The 20,992-nt window shown below is 42.6% G+C and overlaps 1 protein-coding gene across 2 annotated transcripts in view; it reads left to right on the forward strand.

The window, feature by feature from the left end:
• The window catches only part of cers2b (ceramide synthase 2b), a 43,287-nt gene that overhangs the window by 12,744 nt on the left and 9,551 nt on the right, over positions 1-20,992 (forward strand). For both annotated transcript variants that reach the window (XM_076970716.1, XM_076970717.1), the window contains exons 2-4: positions 14,078-14,258; positions 17,529-17,643; positions 17,806-17,924. In XM_076970716.1, coding sequence (XP_076826831.1) covers positions 14,089-14,258; positions 17,529-17,643; positions 17,806-17,924 — 404 coding nt within the window. In that variant the 5' untranslated portion in view covers positions 14,078-14,088. The remainder of the gene's footprint in view (positions 1-14,077; positions 14,259-17,528; positions 17,644-17,805; positions 17,925-20,992) is intronic.

Below are 20,992 nucleotides of genomic sequence, written 5' to 3' on the forward strand. Positions count from 1 at the left end.
CTGGTGATTGCGATGGCCACTCTAGAATGTTCCAGCCTTTCATGTTCAACCATGCTCTAGTGGACTTGGATGTGTGCTTCGGATCATTGTCCTGTTGGAAGGTCCAACGTCTCCCAAGCCGCAGGTTTGTGACTGACTCCATCACATTTTCCTCCAAGATCTCCTGGTACTGAAGGGAATTCATGGTACCCTGCACACGTTGAAGCTTTCCTGTACCATTAGAAGCAAAACAGCCCCAAAGCATAATTGACCCCCCGCCATGCTTCACAGTAGGCAAGGTGTTCTTTTGTTCATAAGCCTGGTTCTTCCTTCTCCAAACATAGCGCTGGTCCATTGTCCCAAACAGTTCTAATTTAGTTTCATCTGACCACAGTACACTGTCCCAAAACCTTTGTGGCTTGTCCACATGACTTTTGGCATACTGCAGTCGACTTTTCTTGTTCTTTGGAGTCAGCAAGGGGGTGCGTCTGGGCGTTCTGGCATGGAGGTCTTCGTTATGCAGTGCGCGCCTTATTGTCTGAGCTGAAACTTCAGTGCCCACATCTGACAGGTCTTTTTTCAGTTCCTTAGCAGTCACGCGGGGATTTTTCTCCACATTACGCTTCAGGTAGCGCACAGCAGTCGCGGTCAGGATCTTCTTTCTGCCACGACCAGGTAACGTTTCCACTGTGCCCTTTAACTTGAACTTGCGAATGATACTTCCGATAGTGTCTCTTGGAATATTTAACAACTTCGCAATCTTTTTATATCCATTGCCATTCTTGTGAAGAGCAATAACCTCTTCTCTTGTCTTCTGGGACCATTCTCTTGCCTTCACCATGCTTGGAAACACACCAGTAGATGTCTAGAAGGAGCTGAGTATCACAGTCCTTTTAAATCTGCCTAATTGGTGCTTATCATGCTTGATTGCTGCTCGTTGACATCCACAGATGTTTTCAATACCTGATGGAAAACACTGGAATGAACCTCTGTTCTTAGGAGTGGTAGTCGTAAAGGGGTTGAATAATTGTGTCAATGAAGAAATCACAAAAAGGCCATTTAATACTTTATGACAAAAAAAATTGATGCTATCTTAGTTGCATTTAGTTCTTTAACAAGTCCTTGTAAGATTTCATTATGAACACAATTACAAATGTGCACTGAATTCCATAAAACCCTTCGCAGCATTGGGGGTTGAATAAATTTGATCACAACTGTATAAGCTGGACTTTGTTTCCATGAAAGAGTAAAGGAGCGTTCTTATTGCGCGTCATTAGCCTTACATGCTCTGCATTTAACAATAAGGACTGTTTAATTTGTCCTACAACTATGTCTTTGTTATAAAAATATAATATTCTTAATAACAATTGCAATAAAAACGTGTTTATAATGGCACTTAAATCAGGATATGTTTGTGAAAACAACAAAAATGGCGATAATACAGCATATCGCGGTGTGGAGCCCTGTTAATTTACCGCAGTGGAAAGAAACAGCTTTCTACCCTTGCTGGTAAGTACATTCCGTACGTGTTGCACAACTAGGTTACACATAAACACACACTCACACATACATCACGTCATTTGTGCTAAATGTCTTTGGTACACTTTCTGCTTTACTTTGCTGTGGTCATTCGAGCTGGTTGGGGGTTTTTTTTTTTTTTCTTTATATATAATAATAATAATAATATTATTATTATTATTTATTTATTTATTTCCCCCTGCCCTTCTGTCTTTTCCCTTTTTATTCTTTTTCTCCCCCTCTTTTCTTGGTCCACCTAACCCCAATAATTATCACTTTGCATATTGTTATAATTGTCATTTGAACTGTACATAAAAACAAAGTTGTCCTCCAAAGATGGGGGGGTGGAGGTGGGCCATTTAGTAAGAAAAAAAAGAAGGAAATTCTTACACCGCGACAGCCCTATCAGGGACTGATATTCTGCAAAAGGTACAGGGAGTGGACTGCTGAGGACTGGGGTCATTTTCTCTGATGAATCCCCTTTCCAGTTGTTTGGGACAAATGGAAAACAGCTTGTTTGGAGAAGACAAGGTGAGCGCTACCACCAGTCTTGTCTCATGCCAACTGTAAAGCATCTTGAAACCATTCATGTGTGGGATTGCTTCTCAGCCAAGGGAATTGGCTCTCTCACAGTCTTGCCTAAAAACACAGCCATGAATAAAGAATGGTACCAGAATGTCCTCCGATAGCAACTTCTCCCAACCATCCAAGAGCAGTTTGGTGATCAACAATGCCCTTTCCAGCATGATGGAGCACCTTGCCATAAAGCAAGGTGCTAACTAAATGGCTCAGGGAACAAAACATAGAGATTTTGGGTCCATGGCCTGGAAACTCCCCAGATCTTAATCCCATTGAGAACTTGTGGTCAATCATCAAGAGACGGGTGGACAAACAAAAACCTACACATTCTGACAAAATGCAAGCATTGATTGTGCAAGAATGGACTGCTATCCATCAGGATTTGGTCCAGAAGTTGATTGAGAGCATGCCACGGAGAATTGCAGAGGTCTTGAAGAAGGGTCAACACTGCAAATATTGACTTGCTGCATTATCTCATTCTAACTGTCAATAAAAGCTTTTGTTACTCATAATATGATTGCAATTATATTTCTGTATGTGATAAAAACATCTGACAAACACGCATACTGCCAGAGGGCAGCAGATCATGTGAAAATATTATATTTGTGTCATTCTCAAAACTTTTGGCCATGACTGTATGTTATGAATGCAAAACAGAAAAAAAATATCAAAGGTATGTTTTTAAAATATAATTGATTATTTGAAACTTATTTTCATTTGCATTTTGACAAAATGGTCTGTAGATGTTGCAAATGTACACTGTATAATAGGGGTGTATTCAACTAAGGATTTTCATAGTTGAATCTGATTCGTCAGCTTTTCCCTTTAGTCGACTAATAGTCGAATTGGGTTTATTTTTATTTTTTTAAATTTAGAGCACCTTAAACAGGATCCCGTTCTCATTCAGGACTTTTTTCCTCTTCAAAGTAAAAACCTAAAACACTCAGATAAATGAATAAACACGGTAGGTTGGCTTTATTCAGCTTTTATTTATTTACTTATTTATTTTTTTATGAAACGTTAGAGAACATTAACCATCAGTGGGCATTGTGCATATCGAACTGTCAAACAGGCACTGTGCAAAATGTCAAAAATATTTTAAATAAAATATGCTTGCCTGAAAATATAAAAAAAATTGTATAAGGAAAGATTCAAGTAACGGGGTTTAAAAGCAAACAACATCAAAAAATGTTTATAGGCCTACTTGCCGAAACGCAACGAGACGACACGACCGAAACAACAAAAAGTTTTTTTTTTCGCCTTACGCGTTTTAAATGGTATGCCATGTTGGTTGTTGTCGTGCGAAATGAAAGATGTTGATGACATAACTTGCACTTTACTTTGTTTGATTCATCTTTTTCTTTATCTCAAAATACTTTTGAAGTTTTTTAGTAGCCATTATAATCTCGACAAATGCTGCGTATTGTGTTGCGTGTTCAGCTCCGCTCGTTTGGATTGTGCAACTGCAGGGTGTGATTTATTAATGTGTAGTAAGGAAGATGCCTATTGGTAATGCATTGATGATTTTATTTCACAAAAGGCTATATATAACGAAAACAAGACATTTCATGTAACAACTAATGCTTAGCAGCATCCTTGGGCACCGCCATGCAGTTAGAATGGTACATTCGACTATGACGTTCATAGTCGACTAGGGGGTATAGTCGACTATAGTCGAATCAGCGACTATTGCAGGTCACCCCTACTGTATAATACAGTTAATATTTAGCACACATCACCAGCGTGAGCTTTTTAAAATTTTTGTGAACTGGATGGAGAGAAAACACTGATGTGTGGAAGAAATATGAGTATTTGCAATATCTACAGACCATTTAGCAATTAATTATAACCTTTGTATAAACTTTAATGGTAAAACTCAGTTTACCTGCTGCTGTGAAACAGAACCCTCGCGTTCCGCCATGTTTGAAAATGCTGGGAAGCTGGTGGAGTGGGCGTGGCTTGGTCGCAGAGGCGGTTTCGGAGCTCTGTGTCAGTCCGGAGTCAGTGAGCAATGGAGATTGCAGAGGAATGCCTTCATCTAAGACCCTCCCACACATGAAATGTGTTCCAAAACTCAGAAGCAAAAAACAACGCAGAACCAAAGAGAGATTCCAGAAGCAAAAGACCTTACTGGGAAAATCCAAAAAAACAAAAACAATGGAACCAAAAACTTGTCAAAATGCAAACGAAACTAAGTTTCAAATAACCAACCAATTATATTTTAAAAATATACTTTTTATATATTTTTTTCTGTTTTGCATTCATAACATATACTTTCTGCTCTTGATGCTAAGAATTTTGCCTGCATATTTACTTTTGCTTCTGTGGAACTTTTGAAACAAAAATCACTCCATAGATTGGCCTTACCTAATTTTTGGCATTACTATTGGGCTTGCAATATACATAAATTAATCTTTTGGAATGGGGGTAGGTCTTCCATTGACTGTCCATTGTGGACACAACTTGAGCTCAATTTCCCTTAACTTCATAATTTGTTCCCAGCTTCCCGTTCCTACTAAATGGCTCCTGGCCAATCCGGTTGTCCGGGATTCCATCAGGATCTGGTTCCAGTTCAGGAAGTGTTTAGGCTTACACAGCCATGTAGTCCGTATGCCTATTCTTCACAATCATCAATTTCTCCTTTCTTCCACCGACTCTGCCTTTCGCGTGTGGGGGGAGAAAAGTATTACAACTAGGGATGTCCCGATACAGCTTTTTGAACTTCCGATCCGATACCGATATTTATTTGCACTTCCGATTCGATACCGATATCGGCCGATACCGGCCTATCCAAGCATGTATTAAAGTTTAAAATTATTTAGCCAACTTACTTTGTTGTCAAACATGTTGAAAAGTGTTTTATTCTTGATAACAAGTAGCCAGCTCAAATAGGTGTTTAAATAACCCACAATTGTTGGTAAGGAGAAATTGACCTGTTTATTTAGCAATTAATAAACTCAAAATAGACAAAATAATAAATAGCAAACAGAAATGGCATGAGTAAACCAAGGCTTAAAAAGCCATAAGTGCAAATAATATTGTAAATTGTATTTTTAAAAAGTGGCAGTTTGTCACGCTTCGCAAACTTTTCTGCCAGTGTTAATTGTGTAGGACCTTTCTTTTTGTCTTCTTTAGAAACTCTTCGTGTTGTTTATGGTGGTATTTCACTAAATGCTTGATTAGATTGGATGTATTAAAAGTTCTTACAGCTTTACCACAACGCTTGACTTTACTGTGGCATATGTTGCACTCTACCTCTTCGTTTTTGTCATCCTTTAAGGTAAAGTAATCCCACACAACTGACATTTTTACCAATAACTTCAAATTTACATGGCCGTCTTAATGGTTAGGACAGTGATTCCCAAAGTGGGGGGCGTACCCCCTAGGTGGGGCGCGGAGCTTGTAAGTAAAACGTGTCAATATGGGGGGTGTGGGGGGCGCAAAAATATTCTCATCTACTAAAGGGGGGCACGGCAGAAAAAGTTTGGGAACCACTGGGTTAGGAGATGCCATTGAGCTAATTGGGGAGATGCTATGCTCGTGTGCTGAAGGTCTGTTGGAAAATGCGGACAGGATTTTACTCTCACTGGCGAAAACGTAGCAAAAACCGGAATGGATTATCTAAATGGATGCGCTAGAAACCCCGGACTTTCAAAAAAAATCGTCATTTTCTCATGCCTGCCGATCTGATACCAATACGCATTTTTTGCAAATATCGGTGGCCGATCCGATCCAAATATCGGATCGGGACAAGCCTAATTATAACTATTGATGATTCCTACACTGATGGGAGTTTTTCTGTCATTTGTGGCATTCAAGGCTAAGTTTGATCTGCCCAGCAGCCACCTATTTAGTTTTTTTCAAATTAGACACTTTGTGTCATGTCTGTTCCCCCACTTTCCCAACCGCCCACCTGAATCCAAGGTAGATAAAATTCTTGCTCTCGACCCATTTCAGTCTAAAGCCTGGTTCACACTACACGATTTTAGGCTGGTTTTTCAGTCGCCGACTGATCGCCGACAAAAACTGTGGTCGGAGGCAAATCGGCGATCACTCATCGCTCGCTCAGTCGTGTAGTGTGAACTGCTGAAAGACGCTGAAAGACGCTCGCCGAGCCGTCGCCGACTGGTCGCAGACGACTGGCAGATATCTAGCATGTTTAATATCTAGCAGTCGGCGACTGAGAGTCGGCAGCAGCGTCTAGCTACAGCCAATGGGAACGCGGAGAGAAAACTTTCAAGAATGCTTTCAAAACAGTAACCACACAAAATCCTCACCTTTCTTACAACTTTACTACAACACTGTTTAAGTTATTGTAACAGCACTGGAGAAATAGTGCGATTGATTATAACTATCACTGCAACGGAGAGATGAAATAATTCTGGCAACTTGGGACTATGGAGTGTTTAAACGGTAAAAAATAATAACGAAAATGTGGAGTACATTGTTTTTTTTTCTTCTACGTGGTGTTGCTGGTTCTGGGAGAGTTTCGTTTTCGTGTTCTCGTGTTTTTGGATGGCAGCCAGATGAGTCGGCGATTCCCCAGTCATGTAATTCGTGAGCCCGCGTCGCCGATCAGTCATGTAGTGTGAAATCCACAACAACTGAAAGACTCGCAATTACAGCACGACCAGTCATGTAGTGTGGACGGCACAAAAACCTGACGACTGAAAAGTCGTGTAGTGTGAACCAGGCTTAAGTTGACATCTACCATTTACACCATTGTCTGTTCTTTGGATACTGGTTGCTCGGATGTCCTTAAGCACTCATGGGAGCAGGACTTGGTGGTGTTCGGGCAGTGGGCAGTGGGCTCTCATTCTTGATAGGGTGCACACATCCTCCATTTGTGCTAGGCACAACCTGCTACAATTTAAAGTGCTACATAGGCTATGTCTCACTAATGCTAGGCTGGCGAGAATGTTTCTAGGTTGGTCTGGTGCTTGTGCCAGATGCGGTCACTCACCAGCTGACCACTACCACATGTTCTGGACCTGTCCCGTGCTGACAGCCTTCTGGTCAGACGTTTTTAGATCGCTTAGCCTTGCACTTGAGCTCTCGCTAGATCCCAACCCCATCACAGCTTTGTATGGAATCCCTCTTAACAGTCTCATCATTTCGACAAAACAAAGAGTGCTTGCCTTCGGCACTCTGCTTGCCAGACGTGCCATTCTCTTAAAGTGGAAGCTTTCCTCTCCTCCTACTCACAACCATTGGCTCCAGGAGATCTTGAGCAACATTAGATTAGAAAAGCTGCGCTCATATAGGTTAGGTTCTCTGCAGAAATTTAAAGAAACCTGGTTACCCGTTCTCAATTATATTGATGGGTGCATCATTGCACCAGAGTAAAGGCAGGAGTGGCTAATTGTATTGTTATCTATTGGTTTTTATTTATATTGATTTATTCATTAATCTCCTTAATTTGAACTTATTTATTTATTGCGGGTTAGGGTTGCAACGGTAACCGTTTCACAGTATACCACGGTATTAAAATGCACGGTTATCATACCGTGTGCGTTTGCTTATTACTGGTAAAAGGCAAGCCAGCGGAGAAACTGACCCGTGCATGCGCAACTCCGTTCCGCTTCAGCTACTCAGCACACAGCGGTGAGAATGGCAGAAAGTGCATCAGACTTACATTTTTTTACAAAAAGGTTAAACTAAAATCAGCGGCGAAAATGACATAATCGTGGTGGCTCCGCCCGTGCGCGAGAGCTTCGCGCGCTGTCGATTCGCGAGGTAGTACACCTCTCGAATTTTGTAACTTCACGTGTGCCGTGCTTCAGCGCAATGAACAAAGTCATGTTTGCTGGGCTCAAGTTAAATATATACTCGAAATGATTCGAAATAATTCACTTTTCCAAGTATAAACGCTTCCGCCATCCGCAGAGGTTTGCGCGAGGTGTGCGGAGTCGTGTGCTATGGTCACTCGTGAAAGTATAAACCTAGCTTTTTAAGGTCCTTGCTTTCACTGGATGTGAAAGATGCCATTAATTTACATGCGTTCATTTTCAAATTCTGACGTGCCTGTTTTTCATATGTTAAAACCAAACAAGCTTTAAAATAGAAATATCTATTGTGAGGATCATGTCAGAAATAAATCCTCTCTTTCTGCAGTATCTGGTTATATTCCAACTTGGCCATAAAATGGACGTTTACAACTATTGTTGATCAGACACTGACCCAGGCTCAGTTTCAGATATTAAATAATTTAAACTTAAATTATTGTACTGAAATCCATGATTTAGGTTTCTCTAATTTTGCAGTATTTATATAACACGTGTACAGCTTATTTTTTTTAAAGGAGACATTTTGTATAAAATAGTTACAGGTTTCTACAATAAATAGTTCATTGAATTAAAAAAAACTTTTGTTGTAATTTCTTAAGGGTCAGTGTATCTTTTAATAATATATGTAACAAACTGTGATACCGCTGTATTTTCTGAGACGGTTATCATACTGTGAAAATCTCATACCATTGCAACCCAATTGCGGGTGCATGTATAATTGTATTCTTTATATAATTACTTTTATTTGTATTTATTTGTTTTATTGGTATTATTTCTTCCCTTGTCTGTGTGGGAGTGCCTGCTGTCTCTGAATCCTGAGGATGTGTGTGTATTGGTTACATACTGTCATTTACTTGCATACTGGATTTTTGCTAATACTCATTTGCTATATATATATATATTAGTGGTGGGCCGTTAACGGCGGTCGTTAATTTGATACTCTTATCGGGCGATATAAAAATTATCGCCGTTAATCTATTCTTAAAGTTGGGTTGGGAACTGGGTCAAAATGGGTAAACAAACTAGGATGACTTTCAACTTGATAGTTTAGCTCGGCTGTATTCCTAACCAAATTGCACAGTAGGGGCGAGAACGAGTTTTTAAACCTGTGAATTACAAATCGTAGGTGTTTTTACATGGATGTAGCCACGAAGTCGCCAGGTTTGCTTCATGGAAAATTCATTTTTAGGAACGTAAAGTGTTACCGGAGCGAAGCTCGGAGCGGTCGTTTTCTGCATGGTCCTAGCGCTAGATTCGTCGCTATTTAAATATTTCTTTTTAACCGTTAAAACTACAGAGGACCAAAACTGACTTTTGAAAATTACGTCCGTGAGGTTAAATGTACTAAATGTTGGCTTACATTTCAAATATCATGTTTAGCTGAATAAACATGTTATTTAATGTACAGTATGTAGGCTTACAAATTCATGTTTAACTGAATAAACCGTTGAACACGAGTAGCCTACATTTTATTGAGCATGTTTTTTTTTCTTCAAGTATCAAAGTAGAACAGCTTCTTCAAGCAGTCATTGATGCATTTTGGAAACGGGAGATGAGCCCCTGGTCTAATGCACCCTCTGTATTAAGAAACCCTATCTCAAAAACTGACTTTTAGTCATTACTTGGGTAGCACGCATATGAGCCATTTTAATATAGATTAATCTAGATTAATTTCAAGATTTCAGTGAGATTAATCTAGATTTAAAAACTTAATCTATGCCCACCCCTAATATATATGTGTGTGTGTGTGTGTGTGTGTGTGTGTGTGTGTGTGTGTGTGTGTGTGTGTGTGTGTGTGTGTGTGTGTGTGCGTGCGTGTGTGTGTGTACATTTGGTATGTTTTTTCATCTGTGAACAGAACGGCAACCACACGCACGTTTGCGAGGGTTTATAGATTGAGGGGGGTTGTTATCCTTTATTTGGTTTGTTCCATGATATTGTTTAGTTTGTATCAATACCTTACTATGTCACGGTCAGTTTGGATTGAAACAGTTTTTGTACAATAAATGAAAACAACAAAACAAAAAACAAACCAAAAAAAGAGTATAATTGTGTAAGAGTATAACTGTGTAAGAGTGTAAGCGGTATCTGCCTGTCCTGTACTGGGCTGTTAGGGCTGTGTGTCTCGTGATGGCTCCCAGGACATTTCTGCATGTGTGGGCTATAACAATGGGTCTAATGTTGCTAGCTGGGCCTGAGTGGGCATGTCTGTTCTGAGAGTTGAAAGAGAGCCAGATCTGCCAACCCATCAGATCCAAGCAGCTCTGCTTAAAGGCTTCTGCTAGGAGTTCTGTTGCCCCGCCCAAATGCAAGCCTCAACCAATGCTGACATTCCCTCTGTCCAAAACATCACTTTACTCATAAACAGGCTGGCTGAACTTGAGTGAGAGAACCATTCCCTAGTTAACGGAAGATAAATAGTGCTGCATGCCTATCCTAGACAGTGTACTCTATCCTAGACAGTGTACTCTACCCTAGACTGTGTACTCTACCCTAGACTGTGTACTCTATCATGTGGAGCTAATGGATATAGAAATCAGTGCTAAAATAAACTGGCAAATACTACTATTTCAGAACCAAGATGGCTACTGTGGCAGTAAGGTTAATGTAGAAGTATGTGCAGTGGGTGGGGCTTGTGTGGTGGGGAGGAGACGACCACTGAGACGACCAGGATAGCCATGCACGCTCTGACCCTCCACCGGCCGTGGCTCATTCTTGTTCCGAAAAGCCAGGCAACGCCATAGCGACCTCGCTGATCTCAATGACCTCACTGACCTCGCTGATCTAGTGGGAATGCTCCCACATGGGCAACAGTTTCTTTTTTTTTTTTTTGCCCAGAATCATGTGACATCCATGAAGAAGAAGAAGTACACACACACACCCCCATGTACACACACACACACACCCCCATGTACACACACACACACACCCCCATGTACACACACACACACACTCCCATGTACACACACACACACTCCCATGTACACACACACACACACTCCCATGTACACACACACACACACACCCCCATGTACACACACACACACTCACACACACACACACACACACTCCCATGTACACACACACACAAACACACACACACACTCCCATGTACACACCCCCACGTACACACACACACCCCCACGTACACACACACACACTCCCACGTACACACACACACTCCCACGTACACACACACACTCCCACGTACACACACACACTCCCATGTACACACACACACTCCCACGTACACACACACACTCCCACGTACACACACACACACTGCCATGTACACACATGCACACACACTCCCATGTACACACACACACACCCCCACGTACACACACACACACCCCCACGTACACACACACTCACCCCCACGTACACACACACTCACCCCCACGTACACACACACTCACCCCCACGTACAAACACACTCACCCCCACGTACACACACACACACCCCCACGTACACACACACACACCCCCACGTACACACACACTCACCCCCACGTACACACACACTCACCCCCACGTACACACACACACACCCCCACGTACACATACACTCACCCCCACGTACACACACACACACCCCCACGTACACACACACACCCCCATGTACACACACACCCATGTACACACTAGGGATGCCACCTGTCCCGGTTTTCACATCGCTGTCCCGGTTTTCCCGGTTTTCCTTCTTTTTAATATTCGGTCCCGGCAAAAAAAAAATGTATTTAATGTCCCGGTTTTCACTAGGTTAGGTCAAACACCTATTTAGACTATTTCTGCACACTTTAAATCCGTCTTTTTTTTCTCGCTGTGTCCATTTTACGTGTCCCACGTACACACTAGGGGTGTGTTTAAAAAATCGATTTTTCAATCAGGCTCCGCCCCATACTTTCACTAAAAGATGCCGAAACCCTGGTACATGCATTTATCACTTCCAGACTAGATTACTGTAACTCCCTGCTTTATGGTCTACCTGCTAAATCACTTCGCCCCCTACAACAGATACAAAATTCTGCAGCCAGAGTTCTAATGTCCACAAAGAAATCTGCACACATCACTCCTATCCTCCATCAGTTACACTGGCTTCCTATCTCTGAACGCATTCACTATAAAATCCTACTCCTAACATTCAAATCTCTGCATGGTCTTGCACCCTCCTATCTCTCCAACCTTCTCCACCTTCATACCTCATCACGTCAGCTCAGGTCCTCTAACCTAGGTTTGCTCTCTGTCCCACGACACAGACTCTCTACTATGGGTGGCAGATCATTCAGTGTTGCTGCCCCCACCCTCTGGAATTCGTTACCTCCCTCTATTCGCTCCTCTGACTCTCTCTCTACTTTCAAAACTCAACTCAAGACTTTCCTCTTTTCTCAATATTTCCGCTCTTTCTAAGCCCTGTATTTTTCCCCTTTCATTTGTGTACAGCGACCTTGGGTTTGAGAAAGGCGCTATATAAAATAAACATATTATTATTATTATTATTATTATTATTATTATTATTATGAAACGTTAGAGAACATTAACCGTCAGTGCGCATTGCGCATATCGAACTGTGACAGGCACTGTGCAAAATGTCAAAAATATTTAAAATAAAATATGCCTGCCTGAAAATATTTAAAAAATTGCCACACAACATCAAAAAATTATAAGGAAAGGTTCAAGTAACGGGGTTTAAAAAGGAAACAACAACAAAAAATGTTTATAGGCCTACTTGCCAAGACGTACAGCGACGAGACAAGCGACAAACGGCTGAACAGTTTTTTTTTTTCGCCTTACGCGTTTTAAATGGTATGCCATGTTGTTTGTTGTCATGCGAAATGAAAGACGTTGAAGACATAACTTGCACTTTACTTTGTTTGATTCATCTTTATATTTTTCAAAATACTTTTGAAGTTTTTTAGTAGCCATTATAATCTCGACAGATGCTGCGCGTATTCTGTAATGTGTTCAGTTCCGCTCGTTTGGATTGTGCAACAGCAGGGTGTGATTTATTAATGTGTAGTAAGAAAGATGCCTATTGTTAATGCGCAAACATCATTTTAAAATATTTATTAACAGAAATTAGGGTGATTTTATTTGACAAAAGGTTATATATAACGAAAACAAAGACATTTCATGTAACAACTAATGCTTAGCTGCATCCTTGGGCACCCCCATGCAGTTAGAATGGTACATTCGATTATGACGTTCATAGTCGAATAAGGGGTATAGTCGACTATAGTCGAATCAGCGACTATTGCAGGTCACCCCTAATTTGCACTTTAAAGGGCTGTTCAAAACCGCTTTCAATGCCTTTTCTGGTAAAGGAGCCATGTGGAAGTGTGTGCATTAATTGATATAAAAACACTAATATCTTAATACATTTCAATAAAATTTGAGTGTTTCTTGTATCATTACAACATTTCACATTCAATACACTTTTTATTGTAACTGAAATTTCCCTACAAGAATCGATATTGAATCGGATCGAATCGAAAATCGAATTGAATCGGGACCTTGTGAATCGGAATTGAATCGAATGGATAATCAGTGGTAATACCCACCCCTAGTACACACACACACCCCCGTGTACACACACACACACACGCACACACCCGTGTTCACACTCAGTGTTGAGGACTCATCTGTGACTCAGTACTGTGACATCTGTGACATCAGTGTTGTGACTGTATGTGAGACCCCAGCTGGATAGCAGCACCCACACTGCATGTGAGATCCGCAGCTCTGGGTACATAAATGTATGTCAGCACAGGGTCAGGATCCATCACTATCACTGTGCAGGTGATCCCGTCACTATCACTGTGCAGGTGATCCCGTCACCATCACTTCATTAAGAATGAAATTCTTGTATATCAAATTTGTAATCAAACTGAAAAACTCTCAGGATCTGCTGGGACTAAATCACTTTGCTATTACTTCGCTGCCTGAAGTGTGTGTGTGTGTGTGTGTGTGTGTGTGTGTGTGTGTGTGTGTGTGTGTGTGTGTGTGTGTGTGTGTGTGTGTGTGTGTTTGTATCATGTCAGTTGTGCTGACATTATTCTCATGTGTTCTGATCTGTCTTCTGCACAATGTCATATTTTGTTAAATGTACTTATGTCATGTTATGGCATGTTGATATTAGGTGTGTCACCTCTGACTCTTACCACATCATAACACACATTATTTGTAACATCAAATGAACATTTAAAATTTTTCAGGATTTGCTGGCATGGAGAGGCTGAGCAACATCTTCTGGCAAGAGCGTCTCTGGTTTCCAGAGGGTTTAGGATGGGCAGACCTGGTGGATCGAGATGGGCGAGTCTACGCAAAGGCACGGGATTTGTGGGTGGCTTTACCAATCGCACTCTTCTTCCTTGTGGTTCGTCAGATCTTTGAGAGGTGGGTCAATTTTCTGTTCTGAATGGATCATCTCCTCCAGAGTTTCTGGATGGTTCTCTCTTTCAGAATATTATAACTCTCTATTATAGTATTACAACTCTCTGTTATAGTATTAAAACACTAACTCAGTATGCAGGCCAGTCAGTTCCCCTCAGGTACAGTCTAACCCTAACCTTCAGGTACAGTCTCCTTGTCCTTTATTTCCTTTAAATAGCCAGGTCTCTGTCCCATCTTTCTCTGCCTGTATGTCCAGAGATGTTCAAAATTTGCAAAATACAAGCCCAAGTCAAGTCACGAGTCTTTAGGCTGGAGTCCAAGTCCAATCTCAAGTCAATACCAGGAGAAGTGTTGGGACAGGAGATGGAGAGTAACTATTTTATTACCCTGGTAGCTCCTGTTTTTCTGCTCCCCTCATTATCACCTCCACGTATTGCATATTTTCTGTATCTTATTGCCAATACTGTTGAGAATAAATGTAATGCTCCCGTCTTAGAATGACGTTTTAACTTTTTTTTAGCAAAAAAATCACTGAAAACTACAACGGTGTAATTTTGCCTGCTTAAATATCCGTATGTAAGGCATCACTCAATTTCCTTCCACGACGGTTATTTGTCTCTGTGTAAAACGATCTTGGGTGGAGATATTGTGGGACAGCAGTCTTTTCTCCAACGTCAAAGTAAAAATATCATTACGTAAAAGTTTTCTCGTTAAGTCTTGGACATTCATTTACACAATAATTGTGGCGAGTAAAATACTTACATTCATTTTAAAGTTTAAAGTGTCTTTAAACTTAAAATGTCAATGGTTGTTTTGGTGTTTGTTTACTAGTGTCCACTTCGCTAATTGGAGCTAGTTCACTTGCTGTAATGGCACACCTATCTGTGTGTGTTTTATACACTGCTAAAAAAATAAAATGAACACAACAACACAATGTTACTCCAAGTCAACACGTCAAACCAACCTGTTCAGTTAGGAAGCAATACTGAACACTGATTGTGAATCAATTTCACCTGTTGTGCAAATGGAACAGGTAGAAATGAGAGGCAATTAGCAAGACACCCCCTATAAAGGAGGTTCTGCAGGTGGAGACCACAGACCTTTTCTCTGTTCTCATCCTTTCTGGCTGATGTTTTGGTCACTTTGGCATTTTGTCAGTTCTCTCACCATAGAGGGAGCATGATGCGGTGTCTACAACTCACAGAAGTTGCTCAGGTAGTGCAGCTCATCCAGGATGGCACATCAATGTGAGCTGTAGCAAGAAGGTTTGCTGTGTCTGTCAGCAGTGTCCAGAACATGTAGCAGATACCAGGAGACATGGAGGGCGCAATAGGAGGCCAACAACCCAGCAGCAGGACCACTAACTCCTCCTTTGTGCAAGGAGAAACTGGAGGAGCAGTGCCAGAGTCCTGCAAAATGACCTCCAGCAGGCCACTAATATCCATGTTTCAGCTCAAACTGTCAGAAACAGACTCCATGAGGATGGTATGAGGGCCTGATGTCCACAAGTGGGGCTTGAGCTTACAGTCCAACACCATGCAGGGCGATTGGCATTTGCCAGAGAACAGATTGGCAGATTCATCATTGGCGCCCTGTGCTCTTCACGGATGAGAGCAGGTACACACTAAGCACATGTGACAGACGTGACCTCCATGTGCTAGCCAGAGATACCCTGACTGCCGTTAGGTACAAGGATGAGATCCTCAGACCCATTGTGAGACCATATGCTGGTGCACTGGGCCCTGGGTTCCTTCTGATGCATGACAATGCTAGACCTCATGTGGCTGAAGTGTGTCAGCAGTTCCTGCATGATGAAGCAGAGGTGTCAATTCCAGGTTCAGAAAGTAAAAGTCCTCACCAGGATTTTGCTCAAGCTTGCTAGATCTTCTAATTAGTGCAGAGCAGGTAAAATTAGTGGAATCAACACAATCCAGGAAGCCTGAGCAAAATCCTGGTGAGGACTTTTACTTTCTGAACCTGGAATTGACACCTCTGTGATGAAGGCATTGATGTTATGGACTGGCCTGCTCGTTCCCCAGACCTGAATCCAACCGAGCACATCTGGGACACCATGTCTCGTTCCAGCATCACAGACTTTCCAGGATTTGACAGACGCTTTAATCCGGGTCTGGGAGGAGATTCTTCAGCAGAACATCCACTGCCTCATCAGGAGCATGCCCAGGTGTTGTAGGGAGGTCTCATCAGGAGCATGTCCAGGTGTTGTAGGGAGGTCTCATCAGGAGCATGTCCAGGTGTTGTAGGGAGGTCTCATCAGGAGCATGTCCAGGTGTTGTAGGGAGGTCTCATCAGGAGCATGTCCAAGTGTTGTAGGGAGGTCTCATCAGGAGCATGTCCAGGTGTTGTAGGGAGGTCTCATCAGGAGCATGTCCAGGTGTTGTAGGGAGGTCTCATCAGGAGCATGCCCAGGTGTTGTAGGGAGGTCTCATCAGGAGCATGTCCAAGTGTTGTAGGGAGGTCACATCACGAGCATGTCCAGGTGTTGTAGGGAGGTCATACAGGCATGTGGAGGCCACACACACTACTGAGCCTCATTTTAAAGGAATTTCCACTGAAGTTGAGTCATTTGATCTTTTGAATCATTTGATTTTCCACTTTGATTTTGAGTGTGATTCCAAATCCAGATCTCCATGAGAATTTTGATTTACATTAATCATTTTTGTTATGTTCTCAACGCATTCCACTATGTAATAAATAAAGATTTTCAACTGGAATATTTTATTAACTAAGATCTAGCATGTTATTTTAGTGTTCCCCTAATTTTTTTGAGCAGTGTATATTAACTGTAATGACGGCTAAGTGTCTAACGTAAACTAAACACATGTATCCGGGTGTGGTGTCAGGTACCTTGTGAAGTTTGATGTGGTGTTCCAGTGTCTTTCATTTGTTTGTCCAAGGATTTTTAAACTCCCTATAGCCAAAGGCTACCATGGGTGGTACTCCAGTCGTAGCCATGGCAACCCTCGTTTGTTTACATTTGATGCTCTCTCCAGTTTCCCGCTGATGTTGTAATATGGCACGAGAAAAAGGGGTTGCATCCCAAATCATTTAAAGAAATTGAGGAATGGCAAAATAAACACAAACACACAAAAGTTCTATAACTCAGCACACAGCGGATAACGGAATGACTCCTGTTTGCGTTATTTTGGACGAGTCCGAGTTGAGTCTAGAGTCATTAGGGATGAAGTGTTAAGTGCGACTTCCACTCGTGTTGCTCATTCCTGTACACATCTGTCTCATGTTTTCTCTTTGTAGGACTGTTGCTAGGTATATGGCCTCATTATTAGGAATCAAAGAAACTGTACGAAGGATAGCAGCACACAACCCAATGCTGGAGTCCTACTACAACACTAGCAAATACCCAACACAGGTACCAAACACCACCACACAACCCAGCACTGGAGTCTTGCTACTACAACACAAGCAAATACCCAACACTACACTCCTTTCCTGTGATTTATCTTTCTTCTGCATCTTTCTTTCCCTCTTTTATGATCCTCACCTCCTCTCCCTCCCTCCCTCATCCCCTCAGAGCTCTGTAAAGGAACTCTGTAAACAGACTGGTTGCTCAGAGAAGCAGCTCCAGGGTTGGTTCAGACGAAGGAGAAACCAAGACAGACCCAATCTCATGAAAAAATTCTGCGAGGCTAGGTAAACACACACACACACACACACACACACACATACACACACACACACACACATACACACACACACACACACACACACACACACACATACACACACACACACACACACACACACACACATACACACACACACACACACATACACACACATACACACACACACACACACACACACACACATACACACACATACACACACACACACACACACACATACACACACACATACACACATACACACACACACACACATACACACATACACACACACACACACATACACACACTACCACCCATGTACACTTACACCACACACTCACTCCAAAACACACAACCACTCATGAACACACACACAACCACCCATGAACCCATGTCATGCTCAATACTTTCATTTACACACACACACACACAGTCACATAGAGGTAAGTGGTAAGGTGTTAATGTGATATTTGCCATCTGCTTTTGTATAGGTCACACACACAGTTGGTGTTAATGTGATACTGGCATTTTGCTTACACACAGGTTACACATACAGCTATTTATAAGCTTCTTTTCCTGTGTTAGGACATTTATGGACATCAGTCCTGTTTGTGACATTATCACAATACACACACAGATATACAGGGAGATGACAAAAACAGACGGAGATCAGAGTTGCTAGAGTGCATCTCAGTCACTTTACAGGAACTTAGTCTAGATTTACAGTTACTAGGCTGAATGCAGTGGTGGAGAGAGAACCCTCCTGAGGGTGTAGGGACGAAGCCTCCTGAGGGTGTAGGGACGAACTCTCCTGAGGGTGTAGGGACGAACTCTCCTGAGGGTGTAGGGACGAACTCTCCTGAGGGTGTAGGGACGAACTCTCCTGAGGGTGTAGGGACGAAGCCTCCTGAGGGTGTAGGGACGAAGCCTCCTGAGGGTGTAGGGACGAACTCTCCTGAGGGTGTAGGGACGAAGCCTCCTGAGGGTGTAGGGACGGGACAAGGCCTCCTGAGGGTGTAGGGACGAAGCCTCCCAAGGAAACATCGTCCTCTGGGAGACACTGGACTGACTTCAGTGCTGTTTAGGCCTAACGTGCAGGTGAATATTGTAGATTAAGTGTCAGTTGTGGATTAAATGTCAGGATGTGACCGTGGACTCTGAGGACTCGAATGTCACAGTGAAAAGCGCAAAGACAAAACAGACAAAGGCAACAACAGGGTGAGACCAGACAACAGACATTTACACAACACAGACAAAGGCAGAAATCACAAAAGGCAGAAAACAGGTGGCGTATCAAAACACCAGTGAGACGAAGGAGAGAGAGAGATGTTTGCTTGTTTGGCAGACATGAGCACCCGGCTGTGTTTGATGTAGTGGAAGGCAGGGGTTGATTGGGTTAACAGGGCGCATGTAAGTATGACTCATCTCCATGGTGACATGCAAGACTCGGGGATGAAGGCCTCAGGTGGGACAAGCAGTGAATTATGGGGGAGGCACTGACAGGTCAGGGATCATCTCGGGTAGGTCAGGGGTCAGGTAGGTCAGGGGTCAGGTAGTCCAGGCATAGGTGTGGTAGGACCCATAGGATTGATGTCATAATGGCAGCACAGACGCTACACCCTGGAGCCCATCACGGGTGCAGCACAGACACCATCACGGGTGCAGCACAGACACCATCACGGGTGCAGCACAGACACCATCACGGGTGCAGCACAGACACCATCACGGGTGCAGCACAGACGGCGGGCCGCTAGGTGCTGTAGCGTTTCTGTGGGTCATACTGAACACTGAGCTACTTGCAGATCATTTCCAGCTTTTAAAAGGAAGGTTTGAGATTTCCATAGATAGTTTCACAAAGCACCAAGATCAGCATTTGGGTCCTTGAGTAATGAAGCTTGGTAACTGCTCATTTAAGATATCTGATAACATAGTTAGTGCAGAGAGACTTATTCACCTCACCCTTCCCATCACCTTCTCCTCTCTCTCCCTCTCCTCTCCTTCTTTCCCTCTCTCTCTGTCTCTCTTCCCCTCTCCCCTCTCCTCTCTCCCTCTCCTCTCCTTCTCTCCCTCTCTCTCTGTCTCTCTTCCCCTCTCCCCTCCCTCTATGAAGTCTAGTATTCAGAGACAGCCTGTGTTGGGGGAGGGGCTTATGATGTCTTCACTTGATTCTATGGTTGACTCGCGGCGTGTGAGGGTGCAAGACCCCGCGCTGTGGAGGGGAACGTAGGAGAGAAGGAGATTTTCACCTAGAGAAATTTGAAATATAATCTATCGAGGTGATAAAAGGATAGAAGAAACACCAGAGCATCTTCCAAGAACAAAACCGAGAGTTTATTTTTAACTGCAGCCGAAACTGAGCGGAACTTCAGCAGTGCACCGGTAAGACAGAGCAACGGCTCTGCGTTTCTAACGGCAACGGAGTGGCAGCGACCGACAGTTGTTAGCAAGCGCTAACACAACAAAACCACAAAAACAACAAAAAACATACAAAAGTGCCGATACATACAACTGACAACAGACAGACAGACGGTTAATGACAACATCACCCAAAAATGAAAAAAAAAGGTTTCCAACGGTCATTCGTTAAGTAGAACTTACTTCCCTACCTACCAAACCATTGAGACTGTGTCTGTTAACCGTGGCAGGTATAGGAATAACAGGGCGATGTTTTTTTTTTGGTTTTTTTTTGGCCCACCTCCACCCCCCCATCTTTGGAGGACAACTTTGTTTTTATGTACAGATTTAAATGGCAATTATAACAATTCTGTATAATATATAGCAGGTATCACCAAATGGCGGACCGCGGTCCGGATCCGGACCCGAACGCCGTCCTGTCCGGACCCAATCACATTCCTGATTAACTGGATACGGACCCAAATGCCAAATTAATTTTAACGGGAGACTATATTTTAAACCGGAGAATTTATTTCCAAACGAGTGTTACGTTCACCACCCATTTGAGTGTTACGTTGACCCCCCCCGCTCAACAACTTTCGTTTGCCACCGCGGACCCGGACCTAAGGTCTGAGCTATCTGCCAAAAATGGACCACGGAAAGATTTAATTGATTACCCCTGATATATAGTATAGT

Source organism: Brachyhypopomus gauderio, chromosome 13 (assembly GCF_052324685.1).
Source record: "Brachyhypopomus gauderio isolate BG-103 chromosome 13, BGAUD_0.2, whole genome shotgun sequence".
Lineage (NCBI taxonomy): Eukaryota > Metazoa > Chordata > Actinopteri > Gymnotiformes > Hypopomidae > Brachyhypopomus > Brachyhypopomus gauderio.